Below are 20,602 nucleotides of genomic sequence, written 5' to 3'. Positions count from 1 at the left end.
TTGAACTTTGCATGAAATGTTGTATCGTGTAATGAAGATGTGACTGTCTCTATCAGGTGCCAAAGCCTACGGGCGTGAAAAAGGGTTGGCAGAGAGTCTGGGCAGTAGTGTGTGACTTTAAACTCTTCCTGTATGAGCTGGGAGAAGGGAAAGGTGCCCAGCCTGGTGTTATAGTTAACCAGGTCATCGACATGAGGTGAGGAAGGTTCTTTTAAAAGCAACTGGGTCGTAAAAGGGTTTATAAAAAATATATTTTTTAAAAGTTTTTAACTCTCTTATATAAACTCTCTTGTATTCTTTGCAGGGATGAAGAGTTTTCAGCCAGCTCTGTTCTCGAGTCTGATGTCATCCATGCTAACAAGAAAGACATTCCCTGCATATTCAGGGTAAGAACATACACGCATGTCATACAGTGGTGTTCTCTGTTCTCGAACCAGTCACTTTATTTCAGTACTGCTGCTGATTTTCCATATTGTTCCTCAGGTAACAGCATCCCAGATGGCCGCCGCCTCGGGTCGGAAGATGTGCATCCTGATGCTGGCTGACAACGAGCAGGACAGGACAAAATGGGTGTCCGCTTTGAACGAACTCCATCGCATCCTGAAGAAAAACAAACTCAAGGAGCGTTTTGTCTACGTGCCTAAAGAAGCCTACGACAGCACGCTGCCTCTCATCAAAACCACCCAAAGTGCTGCTATTATAGGTACAAAGACAAAACATGAGCTGTGTATGAAAAACAAAGCCGAGTGATTAACCAATGTTTTTCTTCTGTCTTCAGATCATGAACGGGTTGCTTTGGGGAATGAGGAGGGCCTGTTTGTTATCCATGTCACCAAAGATGGTAAATCCTCCATATTCGGTACTTCATATGACCTTGAATGGCAAATGCATAAGGAATAATTTCAGATTAAAGCATTCAACGGCAACGTGGTATAAATAATAATAAACAAGCACTACCAACAGTGAGATCAAGAAAATAATTTGAATGACTTTCTCGCAGAAATCATCCGTGTGGGTGACGTGAAAAAAGTTCAGCACGTAGAACTGATGCCCTCAGAGCAGCTGCTGGCCGTGATCTCCGGGAGGAACCGGCAAGTGTGTCTGGTGCCCATGATGGCTCTTGATGGGCGGGAGGTAGACAAGAACAAGGTGGCGGACACAAAAAACTGTCAGGCGCTGGTGTCAGGTGTGGTGCGCAACAGCACTTGTGTCTGCCTTGTAATTAAACGACAGATCTCCTGCTACGAGATAAACAAGAGCAAGTCTCGGCACTGCCATCTTTTGGACATACAAGTACAGCATTCCAAACTTCTTGACTTTTTTTATTGCAGCTACTGATATTTCATATTATTAGCCAAATTTGCTCAATTTTAATATTACATTTTTTTTAGTAACTATAATATTAGTAAATATGATCTTTGTCAGCGCATGCAGCTCCATCAACAAGCTCTTTCTTTATCTCAGGCTCCCGGAGCTGTTCAATGGATGGGTCTTCTCAGTCAGCGCTTGTGTATAGGCTACCCGTCTGGTTTCATGCGCTACAGTTTGTATGGAGAATCCCCTCCGGTCAGCTTACTCCACCCAGATGACCCCACGCTGGCCTTTATAAGGACGGACAGCCTGGATGCGATTTGTGCGGTAGAAATCTCCAATAAAGAAATGCTGCTCTGCTTCAGCAAGATTGCAGTGTATGTGGACACACACGGCCGACGTTCACGCCAGCAAGAGCTGATGTGGCCTGCGGCGCCCTCCGCCTGCTGTGAGTCCAGAAGCGCATTATAAGCACCGGTTCCATTAATATATATTGTGTTGTGGTCTGTTTTTGGGATATAATACCTCGTACCTAATAACCCTTGTCCCTTAAAGGCTCCTTGATTTGTCACTTTAGATTTTCTCTTTTTGTCTAAGTGGGCGGTTCATTGCCTCTTTAAAGGAATAGTTCACCATAAAATGAAAATGACCCCAATTATTTAAGTCACCATTATGTCATCATAGATGTATACAACGTTCCATCGTAGGCTAAAAATAATCAAAGTAATATAAAATATTACACCGGCATTAAATGGTTTCCAAGTTTTTGAAGCTCCAAAAGCACATCCGTCATACAAGTACATCCATCCATATGTCTATGGTGAGTTAAATGTCTTCTACAGAAAAATGTAACATCCGTATATCTTGCAGGCTACAACGCCCCCTACCTGTCAGTTTACAGTGAAAATGCAGTGGATGTGTTTGACGTGAATACAACCGAGTGGATTCAGACCATTTCTCTAAAAAAGGTTTCAGATTCATATACATAATGGGCATCTATGTTTTACAATATATCTATATGTTTTCATAATCTCTTAACAATAAATAATGATACTGAAAGTATAAATAAGCAATGCAATGACTGAACGGTCTTCTCACAGGTGCGGCCTCTGAACACGGATGGCTCATTGAATCTTTTGGGCTTGGAGACGGTTAGACTCATGTACTTCAGAAACAAGACTGCAGGTAACAGCAGAGACTTAACAATGAAATGATATTAACCGCGGGTCGAGTCTGTGCTTTAGTGATGCTGTGTAATAATGAATAAATCTGAGGTGTGTATTTGTGTACGTGTAGAAGGGGATGAGCTGGTGGTGCCTGAAGTGTGTGACAACAGCAGGAAGCAGATGGTTCGCAGCATGAGCAACAAGAGACGATTCTCATTTCGCATTCCTGAGGAGGAGAGACTGCAGCAGAGAAGGTGACTGACACACACACACACACGCATGCTTGTGTTAGATGTCTATGTAGGTCATCTGGGTTTATTGTTGCTATGTTATTCCTGTGCTACATTTCATAAATTTGTATCAGTGGCATGCTAGTGATTTTTTTTGTTTTCTCAAATAATACAACCACAGTTTTGAAGATTAGACAGCATTCTGTCATCATAGATGTGAGAGAGAACACTTCCTGTCATTTAATTTCACGGCTTATTCGAGTGATACGATTTACAGACAGTAGGATTTGGTGGATAAAGATTGAAAAATGAATACATTTGTTAACCACTATAGATGTCAAGTCTGTTCTGCTTGTTAAACCGATGTGATCGATGGATCAGAAAAATAGAAGAAATCTGGGTTTAGTACCTCAACTTGTGAAGCTTTGCAGTTGTTAAATGTGTATGTTTGTGTTCGATTACAGAGAGATGTTGAGAGACCCAGAGAAGAGAAACAAGCTGATCTCAAACCCTACGAATTTTAACCACGTGGCTCATATGGGTCCCGGAGACGGAATGCAGATCCTCAGAGATCTTCCCATGGTGAGAGAACACAGAATGATGATTGAAGTCCATCTGTATGCTTGTACAAACCCACCATTCTGTGCTTTCCTGTAAACCTTTGGTTTATGACGGTGTTTCTCAAACGTTTTAGGTGTAGGGCCCCTTTGTGTATAGTGCATTGCTTTGTGCCCCCCCAAATAAATACTTTTAAGCTTAAATTTAGAATCTTAATGATACCAAAAATATATTCAGTTATACAATGCTGGAACATCAATACATTTGGTTGGTGGACTTAGTTTTCTGTTGTTTGTTTTTGTATAAAATGTATGATACCTTTCTATATTTCATAAAAATGCCAAGAAATTTTTGTCCCCCCCAGTTTGAGAACCACTGGTTTAAGTGCTGTGCTGGTCATTTATTTCTCATATAGTAGTGACGCCAGCAAGTAAAAATCTTATGTCGTATGCTGTTATATAGTTTCATTATTTGTATTATAGTATTCGTACATGTAAACATAGCTATGTATGCTGTGTTTTTTTGTTGGTTCAAAAGATGAAATGCCAAATTTGTTTATAAATGTTAATGTATTGGCAGCACTTAAAATGGTCACTTACGCATTAGATGACAGACACTCTATCATTTAAATAGCATTTGCAAACAAAAAATGCTGGAGCTTTACTCATAATAATGCTCGACATTTTTTTAACATGTTTTATTTAACAAACTTTGGATTTCTTTGACATTTTATCAGCGGACGCAATTACATTCTGTGGCCACTATAGCAGTAGCAAACAACATGATTTCATCAAAATCTCTATATTTGTCAATCTCTGTTTGTTTTCATCAAGCCATGTTCATGCCACTCATTGCATGTGTGTGTGTGGTGGTTGTTTCGTTGATGTGACCTGTAGAATGTCCGTGCCCAGGACAACCGAGCCGGATTCAGTGGATCCGTCAGCATCCCCTCCATCACCAAGAACCGGGCTGAACCTGGGAGATCCATGAGTGCAAGCAGCGGTCTAGGAATGCGTGAGTGCTCAAAATTTGTCATTATTCTGCAGGAACGCCACGTTATATTAACATTTATGTATCTTGTGTATTTTATCCAAAGCGACTTTATTCAGTAAGCATTCCTTTGGTTTCGAACCCATGACCTTGATGTTGCTAAAACGTCTTTCCTGTCTCTTTCGCAGGGTCCTCCTCGCAAAACGGCAGCGCTCTAAGGAGGGAGCTATCGGGCAGTAGCTACAGCTCTAAGCGGCAGACCATGACATCACCATCCGAGAGCTCGCTGTCATCGGGTGGGGGCATGGACGGGGGCGAAGCGCCGCTCTCTCAGTTTGACAGAGAGGTGAGTCATGCATGATGTAGGAGGAATCGGGTGGTATCTTCAGTACCTCATCATTACATCAATGCTGAATAAAGAAGTGTGTAGGACAGTCAACCAACACATCACGGTTTCCATGGTGATTACATCTAAATAAGTGTACATTTAATTTTGAGGCTTCCTTTTAAGGTTTTATACCTTATCTTTAATACCTTAATTATATTTTATACCTGCCCGACCCCATCCCATTCCCATCAGGCCTGCAGGGGGCATAAATGTGGACCATATATAATGCATCATCCCCAAAAATACCAACCGCAAATGAGCTTTTAGCATCCCCCTTTGCTTTGTCAGTGCGTACGCCAGTCTATGCCTGCCACCCCATTCCACAACATGCTGGTTAAACCAATATTACCCTCAGCCATGCCCTTTTATATCACCCCTCATCCCCCCATATTGCTGTGCTTCGCACTCCTGGTCCCCCATTCTCCGTCAACAAGTGTGGAGCCATTTTGGCACTGAGCCTGCCCTTTTCTTCTCAGTGGCAGGCCGTATCGCCCTCGGAGAAGACCCCCGATCTGAAAAGGGCTTTAAGGACCCTGCTTAGTAAGATGAAGGTAAAATCCTCATGTTTGCAGTGAAACACACACACGTCTGCTACAATGCACCCCCGCAGAGAGCTTTTTAAATAACCACTGCCATCGTATGCCCGTTTTGAAGCCCACAGCTTGAAACGCCTGTTGATGATTCTGGTGAAGCGGAGAGCTTCGAATCCGAATATCAAGCAGCCATTCGCATGTTTCGCACCTGCTGGTCAACTCCTTTTGTTCATTGAAGAAAGATGAGGGTCTTTGTGGGAGGCGGGGATCATTAGACCATCAACATACTCTACGCATGTACAGAAGTGAAGGCTGAATGCCCTTACTTAAAGGGATAGTTCACCTTCAAAATGAAAATGATGTCATTATTTACACGCCCTCTTGTCATTTCAAACCTGTATGACTTTCTTTCTTCTGCAGAACACAAACACAAAACACACAAGAAGATATTTCGAAGAATGTTGGTAACCGTTAGTCCACCTTGACTTGCATTGGTTTTATGTCCATACAATTGGAGTCAATGGGGATCAACGCTTTTTGGTTACCAACCTTTTTTAAATATCTTTTTTGCTATTTTGCAGAAAGTTTAAAATGGCAACAGGGTGAGTACATTTGTATTTTGAAGGTGAACGATTGATTTAACGTTACTGTGGGATTTCAGGGCTCTCCGTAATGATAGTCACCTTTTTTTTGTCTTTACAAATATTTTTTATCATTCTAAATCAAAAAGGAATTTCTTTGAATCGCTTTGAGTTAGAATAAAAGTTACCCTCCAAATGCATACATTAATGCATTAATGATTTTCATACTAAGGTATAATGGTTCAGTCTGTACCAAGTGAATGTAAAGAATACCAATTGTTATGCTCCAAACAGACACATACCTATACGCATTTGTCTACTCAAGTAGGTTTCAGGCCATAAAGTAAGATTTCATGTAGTATTTACCAGCTGTAAACCAATGACCATGAGTATGTTTTCGAGGAAGAGCACCATTTATTGTATTATTTATCATTTTATTTCGCCGTGTCCTCAAAGACATTGCTTGACTAAGGAAGCACCACATTCAGTTTTTAGGCTTTGTATGCATGGTGGAGTCCAGTCAGCAAGAGGATGTAATAAGATCTTTTGACTTTTGAACTGTAAAACCCGCTAAAGTCTGCCATATGTACATATTTTTTATGTCTGGACGTGATGCAATTTTTGACTGTTATGGACTAAACATGCCATGTTTACAAAGTCATTTTCTAAAGGTTAGATTCCCCGTCATTGCGTTTCATTTGAGCCTCACAGTATTTGGACTTGCATGTATTGTTAAAGGCAACGTTTTATCAGTCATCACTGTCATTCGTGTGTGTTTTAGAAAGATATATTCAAAGTGCTATTATATTTGTATGGTTAAAGAAAGCCTCAACGCAACATTTTCAGCCGTTTAAAATGGTTTCCTCTTTTTCAGGACTCCGATTCGCCACGGCACTCCACTGCATCAAACAGCTCCACCTTCAGCAGTCCTCCAAGCCCCTCCTCCCCGCACAAGACCAAGTCCCTCTCGCTGGAGAGCACAGACCGCGCAGGGTGGGAGACATGATGGACTCGCCGATGAACCAATCACAAACATTATCTCCGGGTCTACCTGTCACCGTGCTCCCTTCCATTCAGTTGCACAACAGTCCCCTCGAATTTCATTTGCATAAAGGATCACCACTGAGTTTTATTATGAGGACCACACCACTATGAGCAGGGGAAGCGGGATTGAGAATTTGTGTGGGTGTGTATGACAGCGTGATTAGGACTTTGAAATGGATACGACCCCGCAAAGCAGAACTGGACACCAAATGGCTTCAGACGTCCCAACGGCAGACACTACTGCTAACAGAAGTTATGGATTTTATTGTGACAGTCGTTTGTCTGGGTTAGGGCTGAACTTTTATTTATTTATCTATCATTCAGCCATTTCAAGATGGAAATACTATCCAATTCCTCAATTCGTTCTTCATGGACCTTCTGGAAATCGTTTGTGTTATACAGTCCTGGAATAATTTACCTGGAAAAATGCAATGATGTATATTTTTTTTATTTGCTTTTAAAAGTGATGTGTGCAGTGATTTGTTTGTTATTTCAGCCAAATAGATGAGAGACAGCCGAATTCTGTGTGATGTACCATCAGCAAACCTCATCTGTTGCTTCTGTTCTAGATTTGTAGGGATTAGAAGCTTTCAGTAATTCTTGGACGACATCCTGGAATCCGTCATTATTGCCAGTCTCCATGTAATCTAAACCTCCCGAAAACCAACATGACCTGTGAAAACACGTCACAGTAATGTACATAGGTTAAAGTATAGTATAATATATAATAAGGAAATATTGTAGAGATAACTATGTGGAAAATCTCATTGCTTTTATTTTTAAAGAATTATTTTAATATACGTATATTATACAATACCATTTAAAAAAAAGAAACTTCAGTTGTGTCAGTTCTTTTAGACTATTTGATTTTGATTTGAGACAATACTGCCTTGTGTTATTTCCTTTACGCTTTCTTTGACTTTAAGATTTTTGTGAGACCCAGGCCAAGCTGTTTCACAACAACTGTGCTTCAACCATAAAGGCTGCATCATCTCAGGCCTCAGTGTTGCTCAATTCATGTTTCATGATAGCAATATATGCCTTGACCGAAACTGTCCAAATGTACAAAAATGCACACAAATATCATGTTTCTACAGGCTGGAGCTATTCAGGCCAAACGGTGGAACCTGTTTCAATGTGTTATTTGAGCATTTACAGACAAACAAAAGGCATTTCATTTTCTCCCTGGATTCATGGTTTCCATCTAATGTTACAGTATGTGAAAGAGTCTTTGCTTCGCCCACATAGTTTAGCTTTTTCTATGGAAAACTTATTTTCAAAAAATGGATAAAAGTAAATTTACCTTGTTAAGCATTGAAACATTCACCACTAATATTAAATGTAAGACTAATCTCAACCGTAAAACAATATTACAGAAATAATCCGAGTTTATAATAACAGTTGGACATTACTTTGTCAAAAGCCTCCTATAATCTTTCTAGATGATCTCACCATGCCACTACAGAGCTGAAATTTAAGTTACATTCTGTTTCAAGTTGCTTTTTGTGGCTGGTCTGTATCATTTATTAAAAAATATTTTTAAAAGCCTTTAAAAAATGACAGAAGTCTAACCAGCACAAATATTTGCCCCATCCTCTGTATATTCTTGCATTTTTTTATTATGCATTTTGAGAAACATGAGTTCCCAAAAAGTTTCACTGTAATTATCAAAGTTTTTGATCATTCATGAAGGTTAACTATATATAGTCTATCATCTCAAAATATCCAATACAATTCCATCTGTACTAAGCAAAAGCATATGAAATAACAATATTTTCATGACTAGTTACCATCACGAATGGAAATCTGAGAATAAAAGTTTGAATACAAACCTGCAACAGAAATAAAATGCCTTTGAATTTTGGCAGCCTTTCTTGCACATATTTTTATGCCGTCATTCACATTTCAATTGTTTTGGATCCCACTTGCTTGTTTGTCTTCCTTTGTACGGTTTTGCATGTCATGAATGTTCATTCCTCAAGATTCATGGTTGTATTATGTTTCTCGCTCATTTGAAAAGGTATTTTACGGTGGATATCATTACAAGCAAGTAGAGAATCTTTATGCACACAGGTATTTAAGTAATCAAAGAATGGATCAATGCACTATGCATACTTTACTATATTAACCTGACTCTGTAATTCAATAAATGGAGGGAAGTGACACACATGTATATTAATGTGTGGAGTAGTGATATTTTTTATTCATGTTTATTTATGGACACTTGATCAAAAAAGCATTTTCACAGTTTTCGGTAAATGACATTGAATATGACGACTAAGTATGTTAGTGCTAAAACTCAACAGAGAAGAGCTTGGTTGATATGCCAATTTCAAAAATGCGTCAACAATATCTATTCTAATTTGAGACATTTTTAGGTTTTCAAAACAAGCTCTTCATACTTCAAATAGTCCAACCCCAGAATGTTTAGGGCTGTCAGTATACAACACTAGTTGTGTCCTACAAAACGATCAAAAGTGCAACAGACAATAAAAAAACATTGCAATTCAAACCATGTCCATAGTGGTAAAAAGTCATACATTTTAAAGCATCGGAACACCAAACAGTAAGCACCTCAAACATCACATAAAGATGCAGAAGAAGCCCTTACATTTAACCCTGTTTATGCAGAAACATCTTTTTGCATTTAGAAACAGTATTTTGCTTCTTCACGTAGCTGACTGGTACACCGTGGTGCATGTACCCCCAAGTTCCCTTTTTTGATTTCCACAGATTGAGGAAAATCATATAGCTTGAACGGACTACCCAAAGTCCCTTTGATATAAATCAGCACATAAATGTAATACTTTCATTGTGTCATTCACACAATCTGAGTCGATGTGAATTCTTCACGTTCTCTACTCATTTTGTCTTTTCTATTTGTTCCCACAATTAGGTTCACGCCTTGGTTCCATCCTCTTCCATGACGGGGTGAATCCCGTTGCCAGGGCCGCTTTGGATGGCCTGCGCAGTAATGCTGAGGTCACGTACGCTACTGTGCCGTGATTGGCTCTCCAGGCGCTGCAGGCTGCCGTGTCGCGAGTGGCTGTCAAGACGGTTGACGCTGCAGTGCTGAAGCGGATCATTAAGCCGTAGTGTGCTCCCGTGAGGCAGGCGGTCCTCGGCTCCACGGTAACTACAGGCTGTGTACCTGACGGGGAACACAATGAGGGATTCAGCGACTACAGTATGCATCTTTGATTTGAGAGCTATTTCAGATTCATCCGGTCAAATATTGCTAATACAAAATTGTACCCAAATACTGTGGCAGCATCACGCATCATACATACATGAGAAATTCCCTATTCGTTCTATACGGTCTCACCTTCCATCTCGAGAGCGGTGCAGGCTGCCATGGTAACTGCTGGCTTTGCTCCGCACGCTGCTCGCTCGGCTGGTGCTGGCGCTTGGGGGCTCGTCCAACATGGCGAGGTGCGTGGAGGAGGCGTGGGTGGAGGTGCCCTGCGTGGAGGTGCCCCTAGACTTTCTCACCACAGGAGTGTTGGGGTCCCTGAGGAGGAGCTGGGTGAAATCGGGCTCCTGGAGGACCTGACGGCTCTCGTTCACTGCTCTGCTAAAGGTGGGGGTGATGGAGGTGGTGAAGTGGGGAGAGAGAGAGGGAGAAGGGGTGAGATGTGGGAACAAAGGGAATGAGAGGAGATTAATGCCCTGATACATGGGACAAGGATATAAATAGATTTTAACATTACAGGGAGCTTACTCTTTCCTGCGATGCCCATTAAAGAAGCTGGCCCATTCGAAGCAGGTTTTTTTACTGCCAACCCAGAACACTGATGGGATGCCTACAACCAGCATCATCAGGTATTTGATGAGGAACAAGGCGATATCAGGCCTGCTTGTCTGCTCTAACTGTGAAGACAACAAACAAACGATTATACTAGCAGTTCAGTACACAATGTAAGGCCTATAAATGTTAACAGAACATATTGGCACATTTTCCAGAGACAGTAGTGTGTGCACATGTGCGTGAGTAGTTTTCCGTGCTGTACTGTATGTATGTTTAGCCCTGGGTGGTGTGAATGGGAAGTGCTTTTATCTCGGCTCACTGCACAATTGCCACAGGCATAAACATACCGCTGCCCAGATCTCTTTTTCTCTCCACACACAAACACACACACACATTTTTATGCTAGATGGAGCATTTCTTCTGCTCTAAATGTTTTCATCCTGCTTTTATATCTATATATATTACTGTCACATATTTAATTCATGTTGCACTCAATGCCATCAATGCAACATCATATGTGCCACCACTATTTCTGTGGCCAATACAATAATGCACTACAATCAGAGAGCGATCATATTATGTCAAATATATTTCATTTATAAACAGGAAGGTATTTTTCCATTTAAGAAGGTTTGTTTTAGTAGACACTTCGTATTTGATTTGAATCGATTGCACCACTCACCTTACTGATGGTCAGAGGATTATTTCCTATAATAAAAGGTGCTGTATGTCATTTTTTGGAGGATCTAGTATGTCTTCAGAGGTGTCTAAAGACCTTAGAATGAGCTATAGCTCCACGGCTCCATGTTGTTACAGTAGCCGTAAAATGGACAAACTGCTCTACAGAGCGTGTTTCGTAAATGCGTTATCTCCTTCTGTAAAGAAGCGAACACGTGACAAGATGTTCTGTGTCAGCCACCGTAGTGCTTTGAAAGGGAGAAATGAAGTGAGCCATTGGTTGCAATTCGCAACCTCGCCGCTAGATGCTGCTAAATTTCATACACTGGACCTTTATGAATAAGAAATGGCTAAATAACTCCCTTATATTTACTCACACAGGTACAATTAACATATATTTGCTTATGGGTGGATGTTAATTTGAGCCTTGCCCACAAATACAGAAGCTACACTTCATAAAATGTACTACTGTAGCGTGACACAATACTGTCCTTTTTATTTACCACAAGTTGCAGCAGACAGCGCCTCATTAAAACCAATGCTTCACTGCCTCAGGCACATACACATATGAATAAACATCATTACTGAGGTACTGATGTTCACTGAGCTGAAGTCCTTCCATGAAGTGCTTATTAATGCTTCTGTTGCTTTGCATCATTAGGGATATTCATATTTCATGGAGACACAGCTTTAAATGTCAGACGAAGGTCATATTTGAGTAGACTGTAATATTCTATTGTTCTTAATTATCTTCATTAACTTCATGTTTGATTGGTTTATATGTACTTTCTGTGCCAAAGTTCCAAAGTGAAAAATGAGCAATTCATTTACTAAGTAGTTTATAGAAATGTTTTCGCCGAAAGGAAACCTACATATGATGGTATACTAAAATATGTTGGTATAATTTCTTTCATCACTTTCGTCATTTCATCCATGCTCACCCCTCATGTATGACAAACCTTCTTCTGCAGAACATAAAAGAAGATATTTTGAAGAACGTTGGTAATCAAACAACATTGGCCCCCATTGACTTCCATTGTATGAACCCAAATCCATTTCTCGAAATATCTTATTTTGTGTTCCACAGAAGAGTGACACACTTTTAGGCTTAATACAACTTGAGGGTAAAAAAAATCATGACTTTTATTTTTGGGTGAACTATCCCTTTCCTGAACAGCCCTTAAGAAGTTGAAGTTACAGTCTGAACGTATGTAAAAACCTCATAGCATTTGATTCTTACCTTCATTGGACAGGGGATGTGGTACTCTCTGCATCGCTCTTGTACCCATGTGCTCTCCCAAACTGATCTGTAGCTTTGCTCATACAGATAGCAGCCGATGACTGTCAGCAACGGCACCAGATAAAGCACTGAAAACACTGCAATCCGAATCATGAACTTCACCAGTTTGTCCTGGTTCTCCTTCTCTAACGGAATCTCCATTCTGACCCTATTCAGCGCCGCGATGCCTGCTAACAACAGCACCACGCCTACGACCACATCCAGTGCCAGGGGAACCAAGAGGAACCAGCGCAAGGCCACAAGGTCATACAACCCAACAAAACAAACACCGCTCATGCTATCGCCTTCGATTTTGTTCATTGCCATAAGGGTGATGGTGAGGGTCCCCGGTACCCCCCAAGCCACCGCATGGAAGAGCAAAGCCTTCTTCTCAATAGCTTCGCTCCCCCATTTGGGGACGGCGGCCAGGAACCAGGTGATGGTGAGGATGACCCACCACACGCTTCCTGCCATGGTGAAGAAGTAGAGAGTCATGAAAAGCAGCGTGCAGGCCTTGTTGTGGGAGCCCTGGGTGACGGTGGAGGCGCGGAATCGACCCGTGCTTGCAGTGTTGCATGACACACGATCCTCCAAAAGGAAGCCTAGGAAGAAGACCAGGGACACCATCATGTAGCAGACGGCGTAGAAGATGATGGGCCTCTCGGGGTAGCGAAACCGGCCAACGTCGATGAGGAAGGTCAGGAAGGTAAAGAGTGTGGCTGACAGGCAGACGATGGAGACCACCCCGATGAAATAGCGAGAGAAGATGAGCTCATCTTTGCGGAAGTACATGTTCGGGCAGGGAGGCGAGCAGTCGCGCACGCCCATGAATGAGTAGCCCAGCTCGGGGTCGATCTTTAACTCTCGCGGGCACCAGAATCCATAGTCCCGTTGAACAGACGAAGGAGCTTCTTCTGTACTGTCAATGCTGGGGAGCAGATCTATAGAGCGTGGATAAGACTCCTCACATTCTGGAAACCTAAAAAAAAGATTACATAGACGATCATGAGGTAACCTATAACTTGTACTATTAAGGAGTATGATGGAGTCTTTTTTTAAAACGAAGATGTCTTACGGAAATGCAGAACTTTAAAAAAGGGATTTTATACCTGCTACAGTCCATCTCATCTGGCCAGCTGACCCCAAACATGTCCATGAGCTTGTAGCAATCACTTTTGGCACGCTGGCACAGGCGTCGGCACGGCAGGGTCACGCGGCCGTATTCTGTGCACACAGGTGCATAGAGGGAACACAGGAAGGGGCGTATTTCTGTGGAGCACTCCAAGTTCACCATAGGATGAAAAGGCTGGGTAGAGGGCCCCAAAAAAAATATTAGGACATAAAAGAATTAAAAGTATTGTTCAGCCCAAAATGATTTTTTTATCGTTAACTCACCATGTCATCCCAAACCTGTATGACTTGCTGTCTACTGCAGAACAAAAAAGAAGATATTTTGAACCAAACAACATCGGCCCCCATCGACTTGGAAAACCACTGAGACATTTCTCAAAATATCTTCATTTGTGTTCTACATATACAGGTTAGGAACAACATGAGGTGAATAAATGATGGCAAACATTTGATCAAAACCCAGTTTGTCATCAAAACACAGTTTGGTAATATTTAGTGCATACTTTGTTTCTGAAAACAGTAAGCACAAAAAAAGATATTCTCAAAATAGTAATGAAGTATGTTGAAAACAGTTTTTTCAGAAATGTTTACTGGTATTTTATTGGCCATCTGCTGCCATAGTATTAATCTATTCAAACAGTTTACATGCTGACATTTTGAAATGTGTTACACTAGTTTTCTTGCCAATCTAGAATGAGTTTAGCTGACTTCATAATCTCAAAACAGCTATTTTGGATTGAATTACCATGTACTGTACATTTGATCTCCAGTGAGCAGTAATGCACCTCCTTCATCTCTCCAAGGGGGCTTTTGTTTGGGGCGTGGAGACATGCTGTTTATTGGTGAGGCCCCCATACGCCATGAGGCATTCTGGGAGTAGCACCAGCTTTGGGCCGGACATAAATATGCAAATCCCTGGGGGGAAAAGGAGAAAGGCTCCACCCAGGACCAGACAGATAGACAATGATGTCTCCACCCCTGCCGAGTAAAGGCCTTTGTGATGGTAGGGTGGGGGTTCTGAGACACCCCTTGTGTCAAATTTAAAAGGAACCGAACTGACCATCGTTCACAGCCCACATTAGCAGCGATTAAAAAAGTAAAAACGTCAGTTTGCTCTATTTTGAAGCCATTTTCTCTGGAACAAAGTTCTGTCATTGATGCTAACATGAAATGCTAATGTTGCTATCATAGTGTATTTTAAGTGTAATTTTATAATCTTTCATGATTTTTCTAAATGGCAATTCTTTTAATACGATCATTTTTTTTAGCTTTCATTAAATACAATCCGGGGTGGGGGGGGGGCTATCCAGCCTTCAAGTATATGATAAACTGGATGTACAGTATACTACATATTCCTAACTAAATCACTGTCACTGACAGCACATGAGCTAGCTAGTATCTACCACCCATAATGTCTGTAAAATGGGAAAAGGGTGGATTATATGCTTGCCCATTTTAACACAAAGCATAATTTCCGCATAATCCATATTTAACGTACCGTTGAACCGCCCAACATGACACAAGGACGATAACAGATTTCACCGACACAAAAACACTAATCATGTACTGCCATTAAAAATAACTAAGGACAATAATCAAATTACTTAAATTGATAATATTTATTTATAAACACAACTAAAGAAAAATACAAGAAACGTATTTGATTAAACCTTGATAATGTGACCCAGTCTGTGAAAACCCATCTAAAGTTCTTTTATTTGTGATTTTGACGGTTTTCTACATAAAATCGTCCTAAATAATGCAAAGAACATTCTGTGAAAATGTAACTTTTATATATTTATTATGTATTGACTCAGTAAGGCCATGTCAACAATTGAATCATAGTGAAATGAATGCTTGAATGTATTGATTCTTATCTCAAATTGTGGGACTTTTGGTTTTCACTGGGGTGACTGGGTCACCAATGTGAGTGGCTTGCATTGTTGTATTAAATGCATGAGAAAATAGATCTGTGCACTTGTTGACGACAATGGTTTTAACTGTGACAACATTTGATACCAAATGCTTTTCTGAACATTATTTAGGAACAAAAACGTGCAGAGATGGTAGAGATGTAAACAGAAGAGGCAGTTTTGACTAGAGAGCATTTATGTGTATTACGTAATATATGTGAAGGTTTCTAAAGACTCCATACTATACAGTATACAGCTATACACATGCATGATGTTGCTTATACAAGCGTAAAGGTTTATGTAGAGTTTATGTACAGCTAAGACATTGTGAGGCTTTAAATTAATATGCTTAAAATGAATTTGCTTAGAAAAATAAGTTTAGGTCTTTTGTAGTATATATAGGCCTACTGTATAATGAGTTAGACGTGGGATATAAGTCACATTTAAATTACTCTATTAATCCTGATGATTTTTATACACCATTTTAACAAAAGTTGACAGTTTATCGTGAAATATAATGAATATTGCTTCTTAAAATGTACAAGTTGCAATATTGCGTAACAAACTAAATGTTCAAAAGGATTTTTGGTGACCTATCCATTCTATCTACTTGGTTATACTGAAAAAAAAACAAGGAAGCAAACAGAAGAAATTCAAGTCACCTAACCTGACCTTTTCCGAAGCGTCCATTCACAAGTAAATACGCTTTTTCCCTCCCTCAGCTCATAAATCAAGCGTACATATGCCTCTGTGCACCCCCACTGCTCATTGATACCATTTGGCTCCAGGAATGTGGATGTGCACTGTCAAGATTTTAAGACATACTCTGAAAACCTCAACAAGAATGTTTCTTAATCATATATACATTCTAATTTTCCTTGCCAAGCTCTTCTCCCTACCAATCACTATTTATTCTTAAGGCAATGTTCATTCAACTTCAGTACCATGGCAACCAGTGATGCATAAACGACCCGGCCGGAGGGAGGGGTCTAATTGAGAGAGGTCAGAGTGCGAGTGACGACCACCTCCTGAGAGAGAAACCCTGCTCTTTTGTTGCAATACAATTGAGATCCGTTTCCCCAGCAACCGCAGTACCTTGCATGGGGGAGGGATGGAGGAAAAAGGAGGAGTGAACAGAAAAAGGGACAAAGAAGATATGAACGGGAAATAATGGTCAACCAGTCCACTAATAACTGTCTAAGTGCATATGGATGAATCCAGATATGTGATACACTTGGGTTTATTATATTCTACATACTATTCCATATGTATATCTTTACTCTATATATTATTATATTATCTTAGCTTCATTTAATTTTTATCTATATTTGCATTTAGTTAAAATAGTTCATCAATTCAATGTCTTCAATTCTGTATCAGTGTCACTTGTATTGAATACAACAGTTGACGTGTTTATAAACCTGCCATGATCAAAATTGAATTCGATTTGAGTTGCCAGTTGGCATCATCACTGCTAGATGCCCTTAATGACTAAACCACGCTTAAAATAACAAGAGGACAGGGTCATGCATGTTTGACAAACAGGGCAGGAAGTTTAAATTAACTACATGTCAAACATCATCAATCAGTGCATCTTCAATGGCAAAACATTTTTGGGGTTTCCCCAGAAATCTATGTGCTTGCACACAGTTCACATTCTCTTGGAATCTTCCCATTATGGTATTCAACCACGAATCCCAGAATATCTTCCCTTTAAGGCAACTGTCCTACTTCCCAAATGAGGTTACCCAGAGTTCAGCGCAAGATGATGCCACTGTCCTGCAGTGTTTTGGAATCTGATAACAAGGACCGTTAATTTGCCTTTTATAAAGCCAGAGTAGGCGGTTGGCGGTAAATATATGGTTTCCACATTCTTTGAAACAGTAAGATCCATGTATCACAAGATTAATGTTATTCAGCGACAGTTTAAAATCTTCAATTTTGATTTTTCAATTGATACATTTTGGTTTGGATTTTCTTGCCAAAAGCGCTATCAAGATTAACATACATACATTTTGCATAGAGATGCACCGATAAATAGGTCAATAATCATTACAGCCGATAAAAGAAAAATTTCACACTATCGGCTGGTAGTTTAAAAACAGCCAATGATCAGGGCCAATATAAACTGTCAATCAAAAGAGAACAGGAAAATGCATTGAATTTGTACTCTGATATAGAAAATGTTAAGAAACATCACCAGTTTGATATTTAATAATAATATGTATTATATGAATTGACAACATTCAGAAAGTTTAGGAATATTAATTTTATCATTAAATTGTGGTTCATTCAAGTTAATATAACCACCATACTATCGGTCTCTGCATCAGCAGTTATCACTCTGAAACTATCAGTATGGGGGAGAAATTAAGTATGGGTGCATCTCTTGTTTTGTATTATTGAAATTAAGTTCTATGTTATTTATAAATAATAAAATTAAATAATATATATATATATATATATATATATATATATATATATATATATATAAAATGCATGTGACCACTACACATTAAAATTTAAAATTTAAGACAAATATCTGAATACATTTCTGCACTGATCTTGTAATCCTTGTGCAACAGTGGTCTTATAAAATCTAACTCTAACATATCTATACAAACATACAAGAGCATGAGCTGATGGGTTGCCTGCACTAAACTCATCCATTACTTTTTTTACTTTTATCTCTTTTTATCCGTTTTCTACTCAATTAAAAGTGGATTACAGCGAATCATATTTTTAAAGCTTGTGATTAAGGACAGTAGGTTTTACCTTTACAGTGCTGTGTGTTTACAGATACACTGGCCACTGTAACAAGCTAATACAGCTGCTCTCAGTGGGCTCAGTGGAACGCTGCATCCCAGTAAAGAGGATTAACCATCGGCTTGAATCAATTTAGGCATTACGGATGCAGATACAAAGATTACAAAGCAATCAAAATAAACAACTCATCCAGGCACCCTAAACTGCTCTTAACAGCAGGAATTGTGTCATTTACTCTAGCATGCTAGTGTATTGCAACCTTGTTACATAAACGGTTATAAGATACTTATTTGGTCATCGCCGCATGACAAAGAGGAATGAAAATTTGTTTAAGCAGGATATTTCAGAATTATTCAAAGCCGCAGCAGATATTAGAGATGAATTTATATTTAAACGTGTCTGTAATGTGATCTGAATTGTCTGTCCTACATACAGCAATGTAGTATAGAACATAAAATAGTATTAATAATAATAAAGATTTAACATTCTTTGAATATAATATAAGCTTCCACAATGTGTGAAGCATATTGCTGTAGGACTCACATGGATATCAGAAGTAGTGGTTAGGTTACAACCCTAGATTAATGCAATGCAATTTGATCATGTCATTAAACAGCCAGTCGGCGATGATAAATACATTACCTCCATTGCGAGAGCAGCGGATTGCTGGTCATAGTGATTTAAAAGGTTGGGCATGAATGTGGTATTGTAGGAGAGCCCCTGGCACATCCGTAATGTGATCGGTTCACAGGTAAACATGCTGTGGCTCCCAGTAGCTTCCATATTGATGGCCATACATGCAGTGAGCATGTTAAATAGCATCCAAATGACAGCCATGACTGAGATTTTACTCCAAAGCTTGCGGCCAAAGAAATGAGTGTTTATCAGGAAAATCTGAGCTCCTCCATTTCCTCATAAATGACTTGCTGCTTGACATAAGACTGGAATTGCAAGGATATGGTGTGCTTGTCCATTTTGCTGTGCCTTACTAACTCAGTGTCTTTTCGGTGCATTTCAAGCCATTATTTGTTGTAGATACAGTTTTGATTGTACTGCGTTTATGGGTCTTCAGTTTGGTTTCGTTGTGCAGGAAATCTCAAAGGTTTATCTGCGGATGAAAAGCAATAAATATCAGATTTCAAATGAGCAGACGGATATGAATTATTCATGACTGGGGTGACTGTTTATTTAAACATGAAACATTTTCAGATTCTCCAAGGCGTGGGAAATATTTTTTAAGTAAACAATGCGTGATCAAAAGGCCTGTCATACAGTGGCAGCTAATAAAAGATGCTTTTTGGGTACTACTTAAGGGACCAGGCAGGAACCAATGTATTCAGTCAAAAAGAAATAACCTCAGAATATAAACCTCAGAAACAATGGAATGGGACAAAATGAAACAAATCTTTTTCCTAAAAGTTGTTTGTCCAGTTTAAGGGCAGCATTTTGTCTAACACCTATTTAATTTCATGCAAAAGTAATGTGAAAAAACATCAAATACATGCATTCATTCATTGAATATATATATATATATATATATATATATATATATATATATATATATATATATATATATATATATATATATATATAGGCTAGTAAGTAGGCCTATATTTTGCTGACGCTGTAAAAACGTCAGTTAAACCGGCGACGTGCGTTTGTGTTGCATTTACCGGCATCATGCAAAACAAGTTTTTTTTTTACAAAAATTATTGTTTTGTTAAATGATTTTTAATTAATTAAAGTGTTTTTACTTCAACACTATGCGCGTTTCACAACGAAATTAGTAAAAGGCGAAAAATAACGCGCGTCGCCGCTGCGCTGTAAACTACAAAAAAAGCTGATTTACTCATAGGTGTACCATGACCCTTTAAACAATTATGTATAAATATAAAAAACAATTTATTCGATTGCGAAAAGCCAAGGTATCGTTCTTACCTCTCTGGTGGTCTCACGTGCGAGATCTCACTCTTCTCTAACAATAAGATCCTTTCTGCAGGTTTTTCTACAGGAGGCGCGCATGAGACGGTGACGCGCCACCGATTAATTGCTCTCTTACCTTTCTAAATAAACGCGCATTAGTCATGAGCGTGAAAAAAACACATCAGAGCCAAACGACGTGTATCGGTTAATACAAATCGGCTTGAATTCACCCTCGGTGACGGTGAATGTCACCATCGCTTTCGCCGGAGGCCGTTTGGAGCGAGGAGCGTCTCCGCACTATCATGAAACGGAGTTGGAGGTGCTGATTGGTGGTTGCCCGGATAAAGGGGCGGGTGTGTTTGG

The 20,602-nt window shown here is 39.7% G+C and overlaps 2 protein-coding genes across 9 annotated transcripts in view; one reads left to right on the top strand and one right to left on the bottom strand.

The window, feature by feature from the left end:
* Positions 1-8,671, top strand: part of cdc42bpab (CDC42 binding protein kinase alpha (DMPK-like) b) — a 42,231-nt gene extending 33,560 nt beyond the window's left edge. For 4 of the 8 annotated variants that reach the window (XM_079474832.1, XM_079474830.1, XM_079474833.1 and 1 more), the window contains 14 exons: positions 57-196; positions 305-386; positions 484-703; positions 779-841; positions 1,001-1,293; positions 1,465-1,759; positions 2,182-2,279; positions 2,412-2,496; positions 2,608-2,731; positions 3,172-3,289; positions 4,162-4,279; positions 4,444-4,601; positions 5,120-5,194; positions 6,632-8,671. In XM_079474832.1, the coding sequence (XP_079330958.1) occupies positions 57-196; positions 305-386; positions 484-703; positions 779-841; positions 1,001-1,293; positions 1,465-1,759; positions 2,182-2,279; positions 2,412-2,496; positions 2,608-2,731; positions 3,172-3,289; positions 4,162-4,279; positions 4,444-4,601; positions 5,120-5,194; positions 6,632-6,763 (2,001 nt within the window). In that variant the 3' untranslated portion in view covers positions 6,764-8,671. The remainder of the gene's footprint in view (positions 1-56; positions 197-304; positions 387-483; positions 704-778; positions 842-1,000; positions 1,294-1,464; positions 1,760-2,181; positions 2,280-2,411; positions 2,497-2,607; positions 2,732-3,171; positions 3,290-4,161; positions 4,280-4,443; positions 4,602-5,119; positions 5,195-6,631) is intronic. The other 4 variants (XM_079474835.1, XM_079474834.1, XM_079474837.1 and 1 more) reach the window with 1 other exon arrangement.
* Positions 8,672-8,978: 307 nt separating this feature from the next.
* fzd3a (frizzled class receptor 3a) lies at positions 8,979-20,538 on the bottom strand. The gene is made up of 7 exons (XM_079474829.1): positions 20,255-20,538; positions 18,959-19,424; positions 13,616-13,812; positions 12,468-13,485; positions 10,523-10,671; positions 10,127-10,375; positions 8,979-9,952 (listed from the first exon to the last, which is right to left on the bottom strand). Exons 2-7 carry the CDS (start codon positions 19,151-19,153, stop codon positions 9,700-9,702), a joined length of 2,061 nt encoding a protein of 686 aa, XP_079330955.1. The 5' UTR covers positions 19,154-19,424; positions 20,255-20,538; the 3' UTR covers positions 8,979-9,699.
* Between the last annotated feature and the right edge of the window lie 64 nt (positions 20,539-20,602).

This window comes from Barbatula barbatula (genome assembly GCF_947034865.1).
Source record: "Barbatula barbatula genome assembly, chromosome: 15".
NCBI lineage: Eukaryota > Metazoa > Chordata > Actinopteri > Cypriniformes > Nemacheilidae > Barbatula > Barbatula barbatula.
The sequence above is the reverse complement of the archived record's forward strand: the minus strand, read 5'-3'. Positions and strand labels throughout refer to the sequence as shown.

Bases quoted from the DNA above. Each gene is read 5' to 3' on its own strand.
- fzd3a (XM_079474829.1), bottom strand. From the start codon at position 19,153: ATGGCTGTCATTTGGATGCTATTTAACATGCTCACTGCATGTATGGCC. The intron at 10,672-12,467 runs GTAAGAATCAAA...TTGTCTTCACAG, and splicing joins ACATCCCCTGTCCAATGAAG to TTAGAGCAGACAAGCAGGCC. The intron at 10,376-10,522 runs GTAAGCTCCCTG...CCCCACCTTTAG, and splicing joins AATGGGCATCGCAGGAAAGA to CAGAGCAGTGAACGAGAGCC.